The sequence below is a fragment of the Toxotes jaculatrix genome, chromosome 7 (genome assembly GCF_017976425.1).
Source record: "Toxotes jaculatrix isolate fToxJac2 chromosome 7, fToxJac2.pri, whole genome shotgun sequence".
Taxonomy (NCBI): Eukaryota; Metazoa; Chordata; class Actinopteri; family Toxotidae; genus Toxotes; species Toxotes jaculatrix.
Genome location: NC_054400.1, coordinates 20750071 through 20772424, shown reverse-complemented (window position 1 = coordinate 20772424; position 22354 = coordinate 20750071). Strand labels below are relative to the sequence as shown.

The window sequence follows — 22354 nt, the reverse complement described above, 5'->3', positions numbered from 1 at the left end:
GAAGGGTCCGGAGTCTGCTCTGTCCTTTGGGTACAACTTTGATTCACCTAAGTATTTTACACAAGCGTCTGTAACTAAGTGCAAAAAAGGACAAGAGGATCACAATATTCAGGGTCCCAGACACTTGCTTTGGAAGAAGACACTGAATTATTTACATTCACAAGATCTGGGCTGGATTTCTTTGTGGGGTCTGATCTACTTAGACAAGACATTAAATTTGTAATAATAGTGTCTAATGATCAATAACAGATTTCTATCCACATCAGCGACCAAGTAAAAAAGGGACAGTGACATTTCTGTGTGGCACGTCAAGCTATTCTATCCATTCATATGCCAAGGGGATGTTTCTCAGGGTGGGCTACATATAAAATTAGATTGGTGTCAGCTGAATATAAACGAGCTATTTATAAAAACGAGGCTGTTACTGAGACAATGTTCTCGCCATGTCCAAAATACAGACTCCAGCCTCCGCTGGTAATGTGCGTAATGTTGCTAAAAGCCGTGTCTCTTGGGGCCCACCTCGACAGCGGAAAAAAAAAATCAAATTCATGGGGGAATGTAGGATAGGGTTAAAGCCTGGAAGTCACAGTGGGGTCGTGTTACACACACTCTGTCTCTCTCTTACACACACACACACAATCAGGTTGGGTCTCGGGAACCTTTTAATACCCATCTCCGCCCCGTTTGAAGCGTCAGAGCACCAGCTCTCCAGGGGCTCTCCAACACAGAGCCAGTCCACACGCTCCTCCAAACTTTACGCACGGATGTACTGCTGTGGAAGTATTTTACACTGGATTTTGATGTGTTTCCGCTGAGGCATATTGTTTAAAATATCTCTCATACCGACTAAAAGCAGTCCTAGACTTGTTTGAGTTTCTTTGAAAGCTAAACTTTTAAAAACTTTCTTCTACTTACTTTTTTTTTATCTGATTCGTCTCATTCCAACAGACAGATGCAGTAAATCTAACAAACAATGACCGGTGTCTTATTAAAGTGCCTAGTCTTGGCGCTCTGTATCAGCGCGCACAGGCTCTTGGCAGTACCCCGGGTTGAGGAGCATGATGGATCTGGTGACAGCGCCTCGACCCTGGCCTTTGTGTTCGATGTTACCGGCTCCATGTACGACGATCTCAAACAGGTGATAGAGGGCGCCTCACGGATCCTGGAGAAGACCCTGAGCCGGAGGACGAGACCCATCAAAAACTTCGTCCTGGTCCCCTTCCATGACCCAGGTACTGTTTTACTGAATACACTTAAAATACCAGCCACTCACCAAACACGCGTCCATGTTTGTGACAGTGGTGGTCCTGAATTCTGAACATTTTTTACGCGAATTATTGCACTTCATTACAGTTTATTGCAGCGTTTAACAATTACAAAGCCAAAGTTGGCTCTGAAAGTCCTGCCAGATCTGTGCAAAGCAGCAGACTACAACCTTAGTTTTTGCATCGTTAAAAACTCAACAGGATACTTTTCTTTTTAGGTTAAATCGCTCTCATTTGATTTGAGTTTTCTGTAGCTGTCATTTCTATATTTTAACTTGAACATATCACAGAAACAACAACTTGCAACACATTTCAGCACTTTGTAACTCATAGCTGCTTCAGTGGAAGTCCACTTACATGGAGCAACACCTTGAGCTCAAACTGATACAAGACATGAAGCAGGAATAGGTGAGCTTATAGAATGAGGAGGAGTCAGTGGGACAGGTAAGGGCTTCACCCCCTGCATCTCTTCTCCTATATGGGAAAGCTGCAGCCTGAAAATAAGAGTGCCCTAATGGGGGAGGGTGTTTGAGCACTGATGAGAAGCATATGCTGTCTGCTTGTGTGTAATTACCCCAATCACCCCCCCCCCCCCGCCAAACCCCCCCACACTCACCCCACCTCACTCCTCCCTCTCCTCCATCCAAACCTCCGGAAAAACCCTCACAGACCCCAGTTTAGCCAGCCAGGGGGGATGGTGGGCTGCACTAACACCACACATTTTGTCTTGTGTTTAATGTGCCCTGCCCTTGGGGACCTTGTAAACTTCCAAGATTGCAAAGAAGCCGTGGTGGCTGACAAAGAGGCGTGACAGTGTTGTCAGTGTTTTACAGGCGCACATGAGGAGGAGACGGGGACTTGAAAGCCTCCACTATTGGGAAATAGATTTAGGACGAGTTAGAAATGTCATCAGCTGACACATGTCTGCGAGCTGTGTCATTAGTCTCACAGAGATACTTCAAAATGATATTTGACAGTTGGAATAACAAGCACAGACACAGAAATTATGAGGCTCCACCCCACCTGATGAGGGTCTTCTCTGTAATAACTATAATGAAAAGCTTGTGTTTATGGACAGTAGGGTTCTATAGCAAAAACTCTGTGGATTGGGTAATGTTTACTGTTCCATCGATTGGAACCCAGAAGGTGTCCAAGTAAGTGTCTCTGACAGGCTCTTATCCATCATGCTGGGGTCCGCTGCTGCTTGAGACCCGAGGAAATCGCCCAGTAGAAAATGCTGACTGCAGCTGCAAGAAATGATTATTCTGTCATCATCCAAACTCTGGCCAAGTTTCAGCGATTTGTGTTAAACAAAACCATAACATTGTAATTTTGTCAGCACACCAGTCTAGCGTCTCTTGTGCTGTGTGGTGTGTATGATTGATATTCATGTCTTGCACAAAAGCTGCGGGACATCACTCTGGTCCTGATAAATTAGGCAGCGGCTTATTAGGGATTCTGATGCTATGCTGTAGATGCTTTTCTCTTTGTTCACAGAGGCTGAACTGCTGAGAGGAAACAACTAAATCTTTTGTTCTGACATAGTTGTTTTGTTGAGTTTGAAGACAGGTTGGACCTAAGCCCTCATTCGGTTTCAATGTATATTTTTAGGTATATGCAATTATATATTCTATAGCAACCAGAACACGTCTTATTAAACTGATTTGATTTGTCTCTGTTTGCGAGCTTTGATGATGTACATGTCTAAACTCGCAGATATCGGCCCTGTGTCCATCACCACTGACCCGAAGAAGTTCCAGCAGGACCTGCAAGAGCTGTTTGTCCAGGTGGGGACCAGGACACATAGGATGATTATTCTATAGGACAGGAACCACTGTATTGTTCCACATTAATTCATATTAAACAAACTGACTCAGGAATGTTAGTTACGCTGTAATATCTATAATAACTGCTGGTTGTACCAAAGCCTTGAGTGGACTTTTATTTTGTTCTTTTAAAGGTTACATAGTGAGACTTTAATCAGTATTGTTTTTCAAATGTGTCCTAAATGGGAAGCTTGTTCCAGCGTAAAATCAGCCTGAATGAAGTTTAAAATCAGATATTTAAAGTTAATTTCATCCAGCAGTATTTGAGCATGTGTGATTCTGTCACCCAGGGTGGGGGCGACTGCCCTGAGATGAGTATAGGAGCCATAAAGAAAGCCTTGGAGGTTTCCCTGCCTGGATCCTTCATCTACGTCTTCACTGACGCCAGAGCCAAAGACTACCGCCTGAAAAGAGATGTTCTGCAGCTGGTGCAGCTCCGTCAATCCCAGGTAGAGTCCTGGAAAACATACAGGGTTGTGAGAACCTCACAGATCAGGGCTAGAGACATACGATGGTCTCAATACCAAATGTCAGTATCACTCATCAGATATAAGCATAGCTAGGTTTCATTAGTCCCGTTTAACTCTGTCTTATCTGATGTTAACTGGAAAATAGTTAGATCTAAAGCTTTTAAATACGAGTCTAGGCCCGCAGAGTTTTGAGTATCTTTGCATTTATCACATGCTGTAGTTAAAGGAATACAATGGCATGCTGTGAAAGATCTACATTCCAATGAAGTTCCCCGACGCTCAGCTGAGCAGGGGAAAGTTTCTTCAAAGTTACTCAGTCTCAGCCCCTATGGTGAAGCATGACAATGAGCATTAGCGTCACTTTGGAGCCAACTGAAAGCGAGTCCGTGAAAAGCAAACACTGAACAGTAGTAATCCTCTTAACTCTCCTGCCCCCTTCTTTTCCCAGGTGGTATTTGTGTTGACCGGGGACTGTGGGGACCGCTCTCAGCCTGGTTACAGGGCCTACGAGGAGATCGCTGCCACCTCCTCTGGACAAATCTTTCACCTGGACAAGCAACAGGTCAACGAGGTGAGAGCATAACCAAGTACATTGGAATGCAACTAAGATCACACCAATGACAAAAAGTAATGTAGAATTCAGCGGTGTGCATGAATATGAAAAGGGTTATATCGCCTAATAATGGAGAACAGCAGGAGCAGGAAAGGAACAAACCCCATTTGACCGACTGATGTAATAATAGCGATTTCATTTAGTGTAATCAAATGATTCCACAGCTGATATTAAACTTCCTGGTCATATGATACGGGTGAGTGACTCTTTTATAACGGAAACAGCACGTAACAGGAGCCCTGTCTAAGAAGCCAAAGACAGCGGGGCTCACTTCCCAGGCAGACGTAAAAGAAACCAGAGTTTCCTCTGGAAGAGACACTGGTATCCTGCATGTCAACACAGGAGATGGCTGGGCAGTGCTGAGCTGGAGCCAACAGCTCTGTACACTGGTGGCCCACTGAACCTCTGAACTCAGATATGTTTGTGTGTGTGTGTGTGTGTGTCGGGGGGGTCTGTTTCCTGTCAAGTCATGCTTGCATGTAGCTAAACATACAATGCCTGTGTGTGGGGCAGCTCCTTTCATCATCACTCCATAATCCTGCCAGCTGTTTGAATGTCATTTTTGTGCTGCAATACTAAAGAAATAGGAGACTCATTTTAGCCCTCACACCTCAACCCCAGATGGCTTTCTGCTAAAGTAGCCTAAAGTATTTTGACATGTTCTTAGTGTACTGTTACATGTGCAACGTGTGCATACTTATAATTTTCTTGGATCCACACTGAATTACTGTACGTCAGTCGTTTCTAGACCAGTGTGATTATAGCTCTTGGGTGGCGTGCTTTTACCAAATTAATGCAAATCCTTTAATCCTTAAAAAACCTCAGAAGTACTACAAATCTAACCAAAATATTCCCCCTTAATAGCAGTTTAATAAAGTGCGGCCAAATCAAATATACAAAGTCTTTTTGTGGTCTCCAGGGGGAGAGTGGAGAGAAAACAGACTGCTTATTTTACTCTCTAATCCCAGGATATGATCTGTCATGGCTTCCCTTCTTCCAACACAGCTGCCCAGTGGAGCTGGCTCCGAGGCCTCACACAACAGCTCATTGTCAGCTCCACGTATCGCACTCTTTACACTCCGTAAATTTGACTGGTTATGATTGACCAGAGAGTCTGCTAACAAGAGTGTGAACAAGAAAACCACGCTGATGTGCTGTCAAACTTGGACCCCGTTCCTTGCTCGTCACGGTGATGATGCCGTCCTTAGTCATCAGTAGCCTGAAGCGCTGATCAAAAATAAGAGCTGTGGTGTTTTAGCCTCCAGATAATGTGTGCTGTGATGTCTGTTTTCCCACTGCAACATGTTTTTAAGGAAGCATGTAGAAACAGTTTTTACATTGTAGACTCTGGCCAGTTGTGTGTTTCTACCAAGCAAGCTGCACATACACTCAACTCAAGTGCCTTGAAGAGTCATTTATAACATCGGCCTTATGGTTTCCTCATTACGTGGATACAGTAGTGACTTAAGAGGCTGGTAATGGTTGTCATACATAAAATGAAACGCAGGTAACATTTATCTTCGCTCGCCTTCCTGAGCACGTTAAACAAAGGCACCATGCACCGTGCAGCTGCCTCTTTCAAACACAGGCTAAATGTGACAGGTAAAGCTTCGTCAGGTGCGTCCAAACTCCCACTGAGAAGGCGCAGGGGGTCCATCTGTGACTGATTTGCTCTAACAACCTTGATTTTTAGTGGGACATCTTCCTGCAAATGCCAGCGGTTGCAGTGTTTAAATCCGGGCAAGGACCAAGCTGACCCCTGCCCACCGGGTGGTCTGGAGTCAAGCTGTTCTGCTTAACCACAGCACGGCCACGTATTTCACGTCCAGGTAATCTACCTGGACGAGTGAGGGGAATGCAGCATCACCCCAGCCTCAGATAACCCTTTTTTTCTGGTCCATCTGTCATGCTTCTATGAATAGCAGAGGGGGGGTCCTTCCTGTAACAGCCCTGTAAGCCTGTTCAACTGCGACACGCCGGATGAGGTTTCATAGGGCTTAAGATCCTCTGCATTCCCTGTGGTTGAGACAGGGAGTGGCTGCAGAACTCAGTTTGCTTCTTGAGGCCTTCTTGAGGCCGGGACAGCTAGTCGTCCCATCTCTGCGCCCCACTTCCTTTTATCTGAGGTCTGAGTGCAGGGCAATGCCTACTCCTTTCTGCTCGCTTGCATAAGAAGTAGACTCTATCCTGGGGCAGATGTAGGTCACTTCTTAGCAGTTCCCTGCTCTGCTGGTGATGGCTGCACATGTGGCAGACATTACAGCTGTTTCCAGTTGTAAAATGGCGAGAGGAACCAGCTGCTGTCAGCACCCAGCAGACCTGATAGATACAAAAAAAAAGCAGAGGCCTGATAATTAAATTATCAAAGGCTTTCCTTGTTTCATTTTTTCGTAAATGTCTTAAATGTGTTGCCTTTGGTTACATCTCCAAGGGTCTGCCGAAGAAATGTTTTCAGTTTGTTTCATGGCAGACGCAGCTCAGCCATGATGCCTCTCCATACGAGGTCAAAACAAATACTAGACATCAGTTGCTTGTTAAGCATTTGGAGGTGGAACACATTTGGTCCATTGTGGCCACTGAAATGAGACAGTGAAATGTCAATGGTTTTTGCTGCTTCTGTTTTCATTTTAGAGAAAACAAAAGGAAAACTGTACTCTCAGTCAATACCATGATAATGATAATACCCAGAGGGTCAAGTACCTGTCAAAAATGAAATTAGCATCAGACTAGCATCTATAACTAGCATCAGATATTTCTCTGAAGAGCCACCAAGGTACACTACAGTCAAAGTTTGGATTGTTTTTGCTATTATACATAATCAGACTGTCTACCGTTATGTCAGACTTTGGGTAATCTTCTCTCTGAGTGGTGAAATGACTCATTTAAAAGTACCGTAAGCTTCCTGCAGTCCTAATGTGTCACTATTTGACCTCATCTGGCTTCTTAAGCTTAACCGATTGTGCAGAAAAGTGGGAAACATTCAGCTGTTTCTGTCCATAACTGATCCTGCGATTAGTCATGTTGATGCTGTGGAATATAAAGTTTAAGTGTATTTCTAAAACAAAGGCGCATTCCCCCACATTCACCCCTGCTTTCTGTTCTGAGGAATAAAACTTATGATTCATGAAAGCTGCGTGGCAGGAGGGGGACTGCTGCCTGACAGACTTTTACTGTGAGAGACACTCTTCTGGGAATACATGCTTGAGAGTGCAGAAAACTGTATGTTATCAGTTTGACAGTCGAGCTGTTTCACTTTTCCTTTGTTTAAGCAAAATCCCTCTGAGGAATACGTTTGCGATGAAAGGATAGTCCAAAGACAAAGAGCAGCCTGATGTTGAGGCAGGGAAAGGGGTGGCGGAGGCTTTCAGGGAAAGGCCACAACTGTGTCCTTCCTGTCCTCGTCCTATTCTCGTCCTGTCTTCCAAAGTTGAGAGGGGACCCCTAAAAGTTTGCTTTTGACAGGTCCCAGCCTCATCCACAGACAAATGTGTTTCCGCCGGCACGGCAGGGCACTCTGTCACGGTTCTGTATTTTTTTCTTCCTGCCAGGTTTTAAAGTGGGTTGAGGAGACAGTCCAGGCCATGAAGGTCCACCTGCTGTCCTCCAACCACGACAGTGCCCAGGAGAACAAGTGGGAAGTGCCCTTTGACCCCAGCCTCAGAGAGGTCACGGTGTCACTAAGTGGACCAGCACCACAAATTGAGCTCAGCGATCCTTTTGGTACGTTTACATGCTTTTCTTTTTTCCACACTAACTTACAGTATTATCAGTGCCTTCAAACCAGTGAGGACACATTATATTTCACACTGAAATGTCCCTGTTCTTGTGTTCTTTTCTTAGGTCGTGTAGTTGGTGTGGAGCAAGGCCTTAAAGAGCTGTTGAACATTCCCAACTCTGCTCGTGTTGTCAACCTGAAGTTTCCCAGACCTGGAGCTTGGAAACTGAAGGTATTGTTCTGGTGAATAATTCATGTCTTTCTATGATTATTTTAGACAGTTGACTAATTGACTGCTATTGTTATTTTATTTTATTTTATTTTATTTTTTTTTTTTTTCTTAAGGTGAGCTGCAGTGGACGCCATACTCTGAGAGTCACAGGAGTCAGCAATCTTGACTTCCGGGCTGGTTTTTCCAGTGTACCTGTTTCTGAATTCAACCACACCAGGGAAAGGCCAATAAAAGGTGACACACGTGTTTCTGTTTGCTCTGTCTTATTTGACTGAGAACATGCGCAGAACATGACTTAACAGCAATCTTTCTTTGTCTTCCTCCAGGACTTCCAGCCCATGTTTTGCTGAAATGTACAGGCCTGAAGCCTCCAGGTCAGCTGAGCCACGTGGAGCTGATGTCAGGCTCAGGTCGCTCCTTGCGCACGATCCCTGTACCTCTGCCCGCCGACCTCGGCCAGCAAGGACTGTGGAGTCTCCCGGAGTTCCGCACCCCCTCCCAGAGCTTCTTCATCAAGGTGACGGGCAAAGATGAGGAGGGCTACCGCTTCCAGAGGCTGTCCAGTGTCTCCTACACCAACATCGTTCCAGGCAAGACAAGCCCCCCACCCCCCCGCTTGCATACACATCTCACCAAAGCCACTCCACAGCGTCTCTCACACCTCATCAATCTCTCAGATGACCTTTAACCTTTGTTTCCTCCCTTGTGTAGATCCCCCAGCTGTGAGCATGCCTGATGTGGTGAAAGGCTTCTACATGCAGCCCGCTGTGATTGGCTGCTCTGTGGAGAGTGACATTCCCTACAGGCTAAGATTTAGCAGAAGCGGGATTACACTGGGAGAGGAGAAGTTCTTTCAGTGAGTCTGTCGTCTGTTTGCTCAGCACTCTGTAACATTTGGCTTGTCTTCCTTTGGATTCCTTCAGATGCTGCAGCTTCATGCCCATTACCTGCTGTAAAAAAATGCTAATTAGGTCACTCGTGAGCACGTCTGCAGAGCATTAGTGCTGCTTGACTCTTAAGCTTTATTAGCTCATCTGTCAAGAAACCGGTATACACAGACCATTATGGGGTCATTACATGTTTCATCCTGAAAAATTAACAAAGCACCTATTCTTTCTTGGTGTTGATGCTCTGCTTTGAATTACATTCATAAAATGAAACTGACTTGTGGAGAAAACAATCCCTTGTGTGTGTGTGTACCAGAGATCCTAATTGAATGTGACGTAAAATGGGATTTCATTGCCATTGTCAAACTTCAGCCAACGAACCAAGCATGTCTTTGTATCAGGAATTCTGCCATAGCATCATGGGAGATTGCCCATGCGTCAGCTGAGGACGAAGGCCTGTATGAGTGCATAGCGCAGAGCAGTGCAGGACAGGGACGTGCCTTAACGCAGTTGACTGTTAGAGGTATGTCACACACGTATTCAATAATACAAACACACACGTGCGCGCGCACACACACACACACTTCCTCACAAATGCATCACAGTCACAGCAAGGCTTTGAAATATGTTCCAGCTATGATACAAAGCATGCCAGCGTAAACATTTGTATTAAAAGTAAATGATCTCTGGATTGTTTGTTCACCGCTGATAACGCCAGTTTGATGTCTTGCTTGTGTTTCCATTAAAACAGAGCCTCCTCCGCTCCTGAAGCCGGCAGTGAATGTAACATCCGCTGTGGGAGGCGTTGCTGTGCTGTCCTGCCAGGTAGAAGGCTCTATGCGCCACAACTTGACCTGGCATCAAGCGGGCCGTACCATCCGGGCTCGCGTGGGGAGAGTGAAACTGCTGTCCGACTCGTCCCTGCAGATCAGTGGGGTGCGGACTCAGGATGCTGGGGAGTACCACTGTGTGGCCACCAATGCCCACGGAGACAGCAGAATCACAGTGTGGCTTCTCGTCCCAGGTACGGTAGGACGATACCCTGTAGGCCATCTGCTTAAACACTTAACACACAGGGGCCTCATGGCTGCTCTCAGGCCCCTGTCATCTGTTTTCCATTATTGGCTTAACCTCCTCGCAGCCAGATTGAGCCACTTCCTTGTCAGAAAATGTTTCTCATCATCCAGAAGTGATGCATGTTGGAAAGTGTGGCTTCTATTGTGGACATGTCCTCAGATGTTTGTAACAAACTTCAAAACCAGCCATATAAATGCAAAACTTGTCCTCACTAAGATCCACCGGTCATGATGTCACACATGGAGTGCTTGGTAATTGCACTGTAGCACACATTATTAGGATTTTACTGCTGTTAAATGCTTGACGGGGAAGTTATAAATGACATCATTCAGCAGTGACGAGGCCCTGAGTCATCGTCGGCTTTTTTTTCCCTGTGTTTGACTCCAATTGCAGAGGCTCCTTCTGTGGTAGTTCACCCACAGAGCCAAGCTTTCACCCGAGGGGACGAGATCCGCCTCGTCTGCTCAGCGTCCGGCTCCCCCCCTCCCCAGCTCTTCTGGAGCCATGGAAACATGTTCCTCACTAATCGGCCAAGGTAGGGGAACTCTCAGCCCACTCAACACCTCCGGCACAGAGGACTCAGAGAGTCATTACGTTCCACTTCAACTACATGTGCGATTGCCACATCTTGTTTGCATCACTTTGGAGATTTACATCCACTGATCTGAAATCCTTTTTCTTTTTTTTTTTTTTACAAACCACAAATCTGTTGAATGCCTGTTTAAAATACATATTCGAAGAAAAATGTCTCTCATGATACCCAAGAATAGCAGGAAGGTTTAGAGATGAATTTCTGTTTTATGTCTGCACATGTAATCACGAAGAGTCAACAAACATGAATTCTGTCAATGGTTTGATGCAGGTTGAGTCTAAACCAGAATGGAGCTCTGACCATTAGAGGGGCCCTGCCAGAGGATGCTGGGAACTACACCTGTCTGGCAACCAATGAGGCTGGGACTGCCTCTCAATCTGTGTCACTTACTTTTGCAGGCAAGTCAACATATCACTGAGGAAGTTAGGGTGAGGATGCCAGTGTGAAGACAAGCTTTTTCTGGAGTGATCCTTTTTACCAGTTGGAGTCTCGTTCATTCTGTTCCGAATAATAATTTGTGTTGGCATTCATTTTCAAACTTCAAATAAGGCAAGAGATTTATGTCTGTGTTGGTGACTGTTCCTCAGCATCATTTGATTTGAATTAATCTGTAATAATAATAATATCCAGTGTCAGTTGTGCACTGTCTTTGAATAGAGCACAACCGAGCGTGGCCACATGCCACCCTGTCACACACAATAGGATATTTCCCTCCTTGTCTTGTGAGCGCTGGCAGTTGTAGGTTTGAAGTTTCAGTCATGGCTGTCAGTTAGTGGTTGACAAAAACTTAAATGCTGATGGACTGTGGCAGCCACCTTCCTGGGGCATGCTGGTATTATACACATTTTGTCTCTGAATGTCATTTTTAACAACATTGATCTGTCACGGCTGTGAGAGACTTGTGAGATAGATCATCTCCTCCTTACAGCTCAGCTGTCTGCCTGTTCCGAAAGCCTCTATCCCTGTTCTGTTGACACATAATGTGTGTGTAATGTAAGCGTAGTTTTTATATTTTTCTTTTTTTTTGCAGCCTTTACTGGTTTAAGCCAAAATGACATTACTATTATTTCTATATACAGTAGCACTGCATAAACACTGGTACATTGCTATAGAATAAGAACTCTTACTGAGTTGAACTGCATATTAAGCTTCCCATTTTTCCCTCCAGAGGTGCCCAGGATAACAGTGGCACAGACGGTTGTACTTGTGTCTGTTGGTGGTGATGCAACTCTTGAGTGTCAAGTCACAGGCGTTCCCTCTCCCCTGGTCCACTGGTTCAAAGGTAAGTTAAGGTCAAAGACAGTGTGTACATTAAAAATGTCCATTTTAGAGACCAACAGGTTATTCTGTTTTTGTTTCCAGGTGAACTTGAGGTGGGCTCTGCTCCTTTCGTCGAGCAGGACGTCCACCGCGGGACCCTGCACATTCGAGGGGTGCAGGAGGTCGACGCTGGTCAGTACAGCTGTGTGGCCAGCAACTCTGCTGGAACCTCTGCTGGCACTGTCACTCTGGAGGTTGGAGGTAAGACCACACTTTAGTGTTCCTCATAAAGCTTATTTTTCCTCTCAAATTTACACAAAGGAAAATTCATCTTCTACCACTCTTCCCTCCACAGCGGGACCATTGTTCTCTGAGGCACCGGTTGACGTAGCAGCTAACGTAGGGGAGAATATCACCCTCCCCTGCGTTGCCCGAGGTTTCCCGCAACCGACAGTGACCTGGCACAGGCAGGACGGCAGACAGATTCTTACAAGAACAGACAGCCACAGTAGAACAGTGCAGCTGGATAACGGACATCTTCTAATCCAGAGTGAGTTATCCTTGTAAAACTGACACAGCAAAGATCTTTGGTCTGCAGTGCAGCCTTTTCAGCTAACATTTTCTTAATCTTAAAGGGGTGGGGGGGTGGGGGGGGTAGCAGGATGTCATTGCCACTGGTAAAGTTACAGTGTACACTGTAGACGGCTCTGTACACTGAATATCCATCCTACTGAAAGGACTACTTCTGCTCTGTGCTATGTGCCTAAAAACTGTCACATCACTCTAATGATATTATCATTCTGCAAGAGTGAGTATGTGTCCCTTTGTCCATTCATTTGTCCTTCATTGTGAGACTGTAATCTCATCAGGGCAATATGACTAATCTTGGTCACTGAAGGTGATCCTTTGTGCTCCCGAGACTAAATGTTTATAGTGTGTGTTATATTGAAGAGGAACGGACATATTTGCATGGGCTGCTTCTGTCACTGTTTCCATTTCTGGCTGCCGTCTGACCTAATTAGCTAAATCTGTTGCAGATGGCTTTATTTTTTTTACCTGTCATTGTTTTAGAAAACGTCTCTATCCATCTCTTATCATGCCGCTCCTCCCTTTTTGCTTTCATGCTTTCTGTTCTTGTCATCACCGATTTAAACATCAGCCTATCTAAACACAAGAACTGGATCATGTGTAGCTCTTCCAACATGTGATCTCCAGGGAATTTACTGAGTGGGACATGTGTGTCAGCAGCCTGGCAGCTGAGCCAAACCCATTAATCCCGTTATTTTCTATTTTTAACTCTTAATTACAGTTCAGTCAAACCAATAATACCACTTATTATTGAGTACAGGACTTAGCTGCTATTAGAATGGATTTTTCAAGATAAACAGTTTTCTTTCTCAGTGAGTGTAGAGATGCTGCCTGTTTCAGATGTGTGGAGTGTGATGTGTGTCTAAAGATGTGGAAATAAGGGCTGTTTCACTGTGCGTTTGACCACAGGTGTCTGGCTGGATGATGAAGGGCTGTACATCTGTGAGGTCAAGAACCAGTTTGGAACCAGCAAAGCTGAAGCCAGAGTTAGTGTCACTGGACTGGGTACGCTTGTCTAGGCTTTCTTATGTTTATTTTTTTTTTTTGCTTCCATAAATATCATGTATTTTAGAAACAATGGCAGCAGCAACCAAGCCAGTGGTCGCCTTAAAATACTTTCACAGTTTCCTGCTCTTGTTCACTATTTATATCTTTACACTTCCTTTTCCTGCAGAGCCCCCTCTCCTGGCCCAAGGTGCCCCAGTCATCACCACTGGCATTGGTCAGTCCCTGGGTATTCCTTGCATGTTGTTGGATGGAATACCTCTTCCAGAAAGACACTGGTCCCAGAATGGGAAACCTGTAAGACTTGGCTAGTGTTTAACTTTCAAATGCACACAGCACATCACACAGATAGTCTCCTATGTTCCTGTATGGCAACAGTCCTTCTCCCTCTACACAGGTTCAGTTGAATGGGAGAATGTTTTTGAGGAGTGATGGCAGTTTGTACATTGATAGAGCCATCCCAGAGGATTCTGGGACATATGTCTGCACTGCGGTGAACGTGGCAGGATCCATGAACATCACAGTCAGCCTGGAGGTCCAAGGTAAGACAGTATGTTAAAGGAATAGTCAGACATTTTGAAAGCTTATTTGTTTTCTTCCTGAGACAGTTAGCTGACAAGAACAGTATCTCACCGATTCTAACTATGAAGCTGGAGGCAGCAGACTGTTACCTTAGCTTAGGTCTTAAGTCTCCTCAGTATTTACTGCTCCAGAACTACTGAGCTATAATGCTAATGCTGCTGGAAGTAGATTGGTATATTTCAGAGACTCAGTATTTCTGTAACAAATCGGGTAGCTGCATTTGCTTATTGATATATCACCAAGCAAATACATATATTTTTATAGTCTGAATATGTGGCTAATTTATTATTATATAGTTGTGGAAAGTCAGAAACATAAGTAATTTTCATCCATCTTTTAGTACAAGCAGTGGCACACCCCTTTTCTACTCAGCAGACCACAAGCATCTGCTCACAGCTGTCGCAACACACCACATACACAATAATGACAAGACACATGCCAAAACTGTTTTTGTATTTAGTGTACCAACTTAAAAGTGGTATCAATCTTCTCATCTCAATCTTAGCAATAAAGTATATAACACTATTTCCCAAAATATCAAACAGTTCCTTTAAGATCCCATTCCTGAATACAGTCTCTTCATGTTAGAGACTCTGGCAGGTTTGGACAGTCAGGCCAGCTATGTGCTGACTCAGCATGGAAAACAACAATATGTCAATGAGTTGACCACCTGCTGTCATCATAGTGAGAGGGTTCATTTACTGCACGCTATGATGAAAGGGTCATTTTGTTCATAGGCACGTAATGACAGACGAGCCAGATTACGGTTCATCATCAGTTTGTAATGAAGAAATGCCTCAAGCGCTGATACTGCTGGCTGGCTAAGGCCAGTGATAATGCTGTGGGCCTGCTTCTTCATGGCCAGTCAGACAGCTGTGTTTTGTGACCTACTTCTTCCACAGTGCCCCCTGAGATCAGCGCTGGTCCGTACCACTACATAGCCAACGAGGGTGTAGACATCACACTATCATGCGAGGCCAGTGGTGTTCCCAAGCCAACTGTTGTCTGGTCCAAGGTAGGATGTCACACTTTAGGCCCAAATCTAGTTTTTGTTTTTTTGTTTTTTTTTTTTGAATGATTGCTTTTGGCTGCATCCCATAAACTCATGCATGACTAATTGGCTAGTTCTGATTCCCACAACATTATCTAGAGAGGGCCACATTTGGCATCCATTCAGCTTTAAATGAATCATCATTAAGACATTGTGAATTGTTAAAATAATAGCTGTGTCAAGCATGTTATAATCAAAGAAAAGCAAAGATCAGTATCCTCAATATCCAGTCCTGCACTGCTGATGGGATGTAGATTTTATGTGTGCTGAGTGTTCCATTCATCAGTGGGCTATTAATGTAATCAGCATGAGCATAATGATAATGATGATAATAGTAGTCATCTTCATCTAATAATGCATTCTCGTAACATTGACTATTTTAACTTAAGTCATGTCCCTAAGAAATGTCTATTATTGCAAAGGATGTTCAGTTTTAGGTGCATTTTGAGGCTCTAATGACTCACTTAGGATTCCATTTTTATTTTGCACAAACATCCTTAGTACTTAACACTACCTTCAGAGGTCATTTATGTTTGATTAAATTTACATAAATACAATTTCTTTCATTATTTTTCATATTTTTCCTATTGGCATATTAATCAAATGACACACTTTCTCTTCTCTTGCCTTATTTTTCCTCTCTTTTTCCTCTTTTAGCTCTCTAAGAACACCACCAACAATAACAGTTTGCATTTCAATCAAGACTTGATTAACCTGAAAAGGAAGGCTGTAACCATGGCAACTTTACCATATTGCTGCTTGACTGTGAGAAATCACACAGTATTTTATTGTACCTTAGAAATCTATTTAAGGCCTTTCTTGCAGCACCTACCTTGAGTAAAAAAAAAAAGTGTCATATCATGGGAAGAAAATCTCAAAAGTTAAATGCAACCAGGCTACCAGACTACAATATGATCATATAAGGGCACAATCAAATGATTTCTCTACAAGCAGTTGTTACCTCAGATGGTCATTTATAGAACACTGTAATAAATTTAGGCTCCGCAATCATTAAAGGCTGTGATTTGACGTTTCCTGTGAAGAAATAAACAGATGAAAATCATGGCAGAGTAACCACCCGACACCATTACATAGTCTGAATTACTGAGTGAAGTCATTGTACTGTTGTTTCTTCCATGTTGTTGAACCAAGCCAGATATTTCTATCTTTCTTTTTCCCAAACATTTTCAGACTTGTACTCTTGAGTCAAGTGAATTTCTCTTCTTGTCAGATAAAAGTGGATCTGTAAAAGCTATTTTATGTTCAAAGCAAGTGCATGTGTAGCAGACTGTGTTCTCGTGTGCACGTAATGGGGATGCGGAACGAGTTAAAGGGGTGCTCAGTAAAAATGTTAAACATCAAAGGTTAGGCTGTAAACCTTAAACTAAACTCGGCGTACCTGCACCGTCGTGCGGACAGCTTTTATCTGCAGTTATTCTTTATGGTCTTGTGCCTGCGGTTCTTCCAGGGGAGGCAGCCTCTGCTCAGGGACCGCTCCACTCTTCAGTCTGATCCTGATGGATACCTCCTCATCCCCCACCCCACCGCTGACGACGCAGGTATCTACATCTGCACTGCCACCAGTCCTGTGGGCTACGCCAGCCGAGAGATCCAGCTCAGTGTCAACAGTAAGGCGAACAGTCACCCGAACATAGCCGAGTTTGATGTAACAATGTCTGACCTCAGTCTTGAAGAAAGAGCCTACATGGTTTTATAACAACTTCTCTCCCTCTTCTCCAGCCATGCCAAAGATAATGGGTGTGAGTGGCCATGACAACACAGTGAAGATGGCTGCAGAGGTGGGAACAGAGGTTGTTCTCCCATGTGAGGCCCAGGGGAGTCCATCTCCACTAGTCACATGGAGCAGAAATGGGCATCCCATCCCCCCGGTTACAGCTGGGTAAGAGGAAGTCTTACCTCACTCTGGCAACGAAGCACTGAAATTAATTAAAACATCATCTAACAATAGACAAAAGCTCTCGCCATACCTTCCCTCTGACTTAGCTAACATCTGACTCAGCATTTATTAGAGACTCTAACTAAAGCTTGCTGCCAGTCAGAGCTGCTTCTAATGCTTGGAGTTCACTTGGTGATGCCTTTTCGAAGGGTGGTTAGGCAGAGGCAGCAACAGTCTGCTGGAGAGCTGTGTGCGGGCTTCACTTGTTGGCTAAACTGAGGAGCAACATCTGGTCCCTCGTGGTTCAGTGACTCCCAGCTTTCATGTGTGGTCACTTTGGGTGCAGACAGGCTGGCTGAGTCGGGACACAGACTGGATAGATGACAGACACACTCTCTGGGCCAGACACCAGACCGAATGGTTTCTGGTAGATAGAGGAATGACAGAGGGGGTTGAAAGCTGTGGTGACTCTCATACAGTATTACTTGTGTGGGGCCAGCGAGAAGGAAAAGGTGGGGGTGGAGTGGGGGGTGCCAGGAAGAGGGGAGGAAAACGAACTGACAGAGGAAGAGATACAAGCCCTGTCTGCCTGATGTTCAGGTTCCCTGGGGTGCTCCAGCAGTAAAACAACATGCTGACTCTTTACTAGCCCCGTCTGATGAGAATAACACATCTCTGTGAACAACCCCCACATCAGGGCCCATGCTTTGCATATGCAGGACTAACGGAAACAGGCAAGCTGTGTAAAGGGAGATTCATTCTCTCCAGTTCCACATTGTGGGTCAGAGGAAATGACCAGGGGGGGTGCTGATTGTTGAAATAACTTAAATCAGTGGGCGGTTAGATTTCTGCCATCGTCAAGCATTTTAGCCCATTGGTAGCAAAAAGGCAGCAGGGGGTTTGGTGAAGACACAGAGCAATTCAGCACTGGGTCAGTGGATTTGTTCACTCTAGACCTAATCCTGATGAGGCCAATTTGTCCCAGTTAGTCTTTGTGTCAGACTGTGTACACAGATGACTTGACACCAGTGCAGGGAGTGATGGATGGGCGAGAGGGGTGGTTCACGTCTCGTGTGCTCAAGCTTGTGTCAGTGGTACTGCAGAGTAGAGGCGCTGCAGTCTGAGCACAGACTGACCGCTGCAGAGGCAGTCATTTGGTTCCAATGTTGAATGTTGCTGCCTCTCCTATGACTGATTGAGGAAGTGGGGGAGCAACATTACACCATATGTGCAGCTGAAATAGAGAGCTCTTTGTGCGTCCACATCATTTCCACTTACACGAACATGTTATTGTTATAATTCAGTTGCTTAGCAGACACACTTATCTAAGATAAATCATAGAGGTGTGTTAACATTTGTGTATATAATGCATTTATACAGCTGGATAGCTTCTGGTGCAATTCAGGTTACCACACAGCCCTTTCAAGTTGCTGACCTACATTTAACTGCTTTAACCTACATTTAACTGCTGCTGTTGTTTTTGCTACAATGATTTTTTTTGGGAGATGAGGGTAGTTTATATTCCCTTGTTTGTCTGTAACAAATATCTAAAAAGCAGTTTCTGCCAAGCCAGATGTTTGGCAGAAACTGCTTTCAAGAGCGCCACCATCAGGCCAACCTTTTGATTTTTAAATTATCTGTATTTCCTCACCCCCTGGTGATAAACACACAGTAGTTGCCACAAACATTATTGTTCCCAGAAGGAAGAAATACATTGATTTTCATAAGCCTATGACCTTTTCCATGGGGACATCTCGAGGTCAAACTCTGGCTACCCTCTTACACTGTAATTACCCTCGACAATGGTAAATGTGAAAGTAACAACTCACTGGGGAGATTACAAGGCTCTGGCTGAGGTCCAGACTCCACTTAGTGCTCTCCTGTTAACATAACTTTCATTCATCACAGATCCATTTTTCTTTGTTGTAATCAAACAATGCAAATGGAAAGACGCCATCACCGGCTTCGTAGTATATTTCAACTCATGTATTCCTTTCACGTTTCTCTCATGCTCGTTTTGTATTTGGAGCTCAGCAAGCCACTTTTAAAGGGAAGAAAATACAACACAATAGACAGTGTAGCATTGTGCCTAATTCTTTGGACAAATTGCTCAAAATTTGTGCAAATTATCTGATTATTTTACATATAAATGAACCACTTCATCAGTGAGCCTCAGGAAATGTTCTCATCAACTCATCTTCTACTAAAAATAGCAACGGAGGCAAATCTGCATCTTGAAAAAGACACAGCTATCAAGGTTGATATCAAAATGTACGTTAGTAACATAAATGCAGTAGCTGTCGAATATTATAAACACTGGGCAGCCTTTGTAAATATTTTTTACTATCTATGTCCTCCTGTAGATTTATGCATGGTTCATAATGTAAGTAGGACACCGGAGTAAAATATCGCTTCAAAACAGGAACACTTCTCCCAAAACACAGCAGCTGCAGATCTTCAGTGACTCATTAAGTGTTGTGTTTTCTCTTTGCCCTTGCCCCCTAACCACTCCCCAGGTTCACTGTTTTGCCTTCAGGCTCTCTGAAGATCACTGATGTGCGCCTGATTGATAGTAAACTGTACACCTGCACTGCAGAAAACCCAGCAGGCAACGTGTCCGTAAGCTACAATTTACACATTCAAGGTAATTCCGTGGGGCTTCATTAGAAAGTTGAACTTAGAAACCTTAAAACTTGAGTTTTTAAAATGTTGTTGTGTTGCTAAATTCCACATGAATACATCTAACAAATGTACAATTATGTGAGATATGTAAATAAGTAGTTGTGTAACAGACATGGTGAGAAATGTATTTAGGATATTTGTGTTTTGTCCTCAGCTAAGCCCAGGATTCAGCCAGCACCCTCCCTCCTGAAAGCACTGATTGGCCAGACGGTGACTCTGCCATGTGTGGTCCAGGGAGAGCCGAGCCCTGAGGTCAGCTGGTTTCATAATGGACTTCCTGTTGGGGTCAAGAACACTACGCCCTTCAGGATCCAGCAGGTCAACCTCGCTCATCAGGGCACCTACCAGTGTGTGGCCAGGAACAGCGCTGGACAGGAGACCTTGGAGATCAAGCTGGAAGTCCTTGGTGAATATCAGCAGTTCAGTTCTTCAAACCCTGTATACTTTGAGAATAAGCATAACAATGTGTAGTATATACAGTACATTGTGAATCATGATTGCTTTGTAAGATCTGTCTAAATAACCATTTCCTAGCACTTCTCATATGAACGTTTATATACACTGACAGTGTCCCAGTTTTAGGCTCTCCCAGTCTTTAGAGGCTTGTTCTCTTGAGATACAGTGGCTCCATGCTGCAAGGGGATAAGGGATAAGTGGTTCGTATGATGTGTTGTCCAAAGACGTCAGAAATCCAAAGTGTTTATATATATATATAGTTTATCATTTTCAGACAGTCTCTTCTGGAAGACATCCATAGCGTTGCACTCATAAATGTTCACATAAATAGTGTCAGAAATACTGTTGTCAAGAATGAAAAAAGAGAGCTAGGGAGTGAAGTTCAAACCCTGGCTCCTTTCTCACCTCTGCAAAGCTAAGCCAATCACAGTGTAAATGGTTGGTTCCGTCAGATCGTTGTTTCAGAAAGTTAAAAAATGGTCAGCCGCAGCCATCCCCAATCCAACTTTGGAAAGCTCTGGGAGGAGGGGGTATACGTTCACCTCCCACAGTAGGTCTTAAGGTCTTCTAAGTTGTGTGTTGTTTCTTGCCATCAGTAATGGGGTGCTCCATGTGTCTGCTCTTGGTCCAGTACTATTTACGTTATACATAAATAACATTATTCTTTCTCATCAGCACTTCAATGCCTAGTTTTATGCAAATGATTTATATGCCCCAGGTCCCACTCCAACCAAGGCTACCACTCTTCTTCAGTCTGCCTTTGATACTTTCCTGATATTCCTACTTAAACAAAGACCTGTTTTAAATCTGGATAAGACCAAGTACATGTGCACTCGAATGAACTGAAAACAGCTCTCGTGCTAGATTTTTTTATTTCCCTTGGAGATTTTAAATCTTTACCATCTGATGTTTTTTTTTTATGACCCTTGTAATTACTTTTATTAATTCTATTTGCCTCGTAATTGTTGCTTGTTTTCGTCTGCTGATTATGCGGTTAACTATAAATGTTCTTTGCTGAAAGAAAGATCTTGATCTCAATGAGACTAACTGATTAAATATAGTTACTAATGAGACATCAGCCTGGCTGTGGGTGTTAGAGGTTGACTTAGGTACTCGCTGGCAGTCGGAGGTTAGACTCCTGGTCAAGGAATTAGTTATAGCAAGTCTGAGTGTCAGGTTAATCAGAGATTTGGGGCACAGAAGTGAGAAGAGAGTTTTTTTTTTTTTTTTAGCACAATAAGAATAGTTTCTCCTACTCCCAAAGATGATTTGTTTTTCTAATGCTTAGCCTAAGGTTTGTATTTGCTGATTTCTAAGTGTACCTGTGAGACATCTTAAATCTTACACCCACAACAGACCCTCAGATGCCCTAAAGGCTTCTCTTCACTTACCTACAGAATATACCTACACTGGAAATTTCATAAATAACTCTGGCAAATACTCCTTGCTCTTTCAATTTACTGCTCCCTGAATCAACTTCCCTTGCGTTTTGAACCAGCATTTAACATGTTTTTCTGTCCTCGCAGAGGCCCCATCCTTTGCAGAACCTGGAGATGCCATCATGGAGAAAGTAGCGAACAGCAAGGTCATCATCCCATGCCCTGCTGAAGGTATGAAATGATTCACAGATGAGTCAGCATTAGACAGACTGAGAAGAATCGGGCAATGAAAAATCTGGTGTTCAGGAAAGGTGCAATTTACAGACTGTGACTAGTTTTTAGAGCCTAAAATGGATGCGTCCTTTTTAGGTCTGTTTTTATGACACAGCAAGAGAAAATTCCACTTTAAATGTAGGACAGATACGTGTATTTGTGCACCATCAAAGGAATGTTTTGCTGTCATCGTAGACTTTAAGTGGTAAAAAGGGGAAAAAAAAACATCCTTGCCGTCTTAAAAGGTGCAGCTTCTTTTTATCGTAGCACTCAGAGACACTCGGTTGTCTATATATTTTAATATCTCTGTGCGAACGAGGTGGCATCCTGGAGGGATGTGGAAAACCTGCTATTCTATGAAGACACAGCGAATGTTGCTGTATGTCTGCAGATGCACTGACGGATATTTACCCTCTGACAGCCCCATGCAAACAGGTATTGTTTGTGTAGAGCTGTGCCATGGTAACAAGCTCGGTGAGAGAAGGTGAGGACTGTGTCTAATGT

At 44.0% G+C, this 22354-nt stretch overlaps 1 protein-coding gene across 1 annotated transcript in view; it reads left to right on the top strand.

Annotated features, from left to right (window-relative positions):
• The first annotated feature begins 973 nt into the window (after positions 1-973).
• The window catches only part of hmcn2 (hemicentin 2), a 42886-nt gene continuing 21505 nt past the window's right edge, over positions 974-22354 (top strand). The window contains exons 1-25 of the mRNA XM_041042002.1: positions 974-1232; positions 2982-3052; positions 3382-3540; positions 4010-4132; positions 7723-7894; positions 8015-8121; positions 8235-8355; positions 8448-8711; positions 8833-8977; positions 9410-9531; positions 9760-10032; positions 10479-10620; positions 10948-11075; positions 11846-11959; positions 12040-12198; positions 12293-12487; positions 13435-13530; positions 13700-13827; positions 13928-14072; positions 15015-15127; positions 16632-16791; positions 16904-17063; positions 19577-19704; positions 19897-20148; positions 21725-21808. Coding sequence (XP_040897936.1) covers positions 974-1232; positions 2982-3052; positions 3382-3540; positions 4010-4132; positions 7723-7894; positions 8015-8121; positions 8235-8355; positions 8448-8711; positions 8833-8977; positions 9410-9531; positions 9760-10032; positions 10479-10620; positions 10948-11075; positions 11846-11959; positions 12040-12198; positions 12293-12487; positions 13435-13530; positions 13700-13827; positions 13928-14072; positions 15015-15127; positions 16632-16791; positions 16904-17063; positions 19577-19704; positions 19897-20148; positions 21725-21808 — 3820 coding nt within the window. The remainder of the gene's footprint in view (positions 1233-2981; positions 3053-3381; positions 3541-4009; positions 4133-7722; positions 7895-8014; positions 8122-8234; positions 8356-8447; positions 8712-8832; positions 8978-9409; positions 9532-9759; positions 10033-10478; positions 10621-10947; positions 11076-11845; positions 11960-12039; positions 12199-12292; positions 12488-13434; positions 13531-13699; positions 13828-13927; positions 14073-15014; positions 15128-16631; positions 16792-16903; positions 17064-19576; positions 19705-19896; positions 20149-21724; positions 21809-22354) is intronic.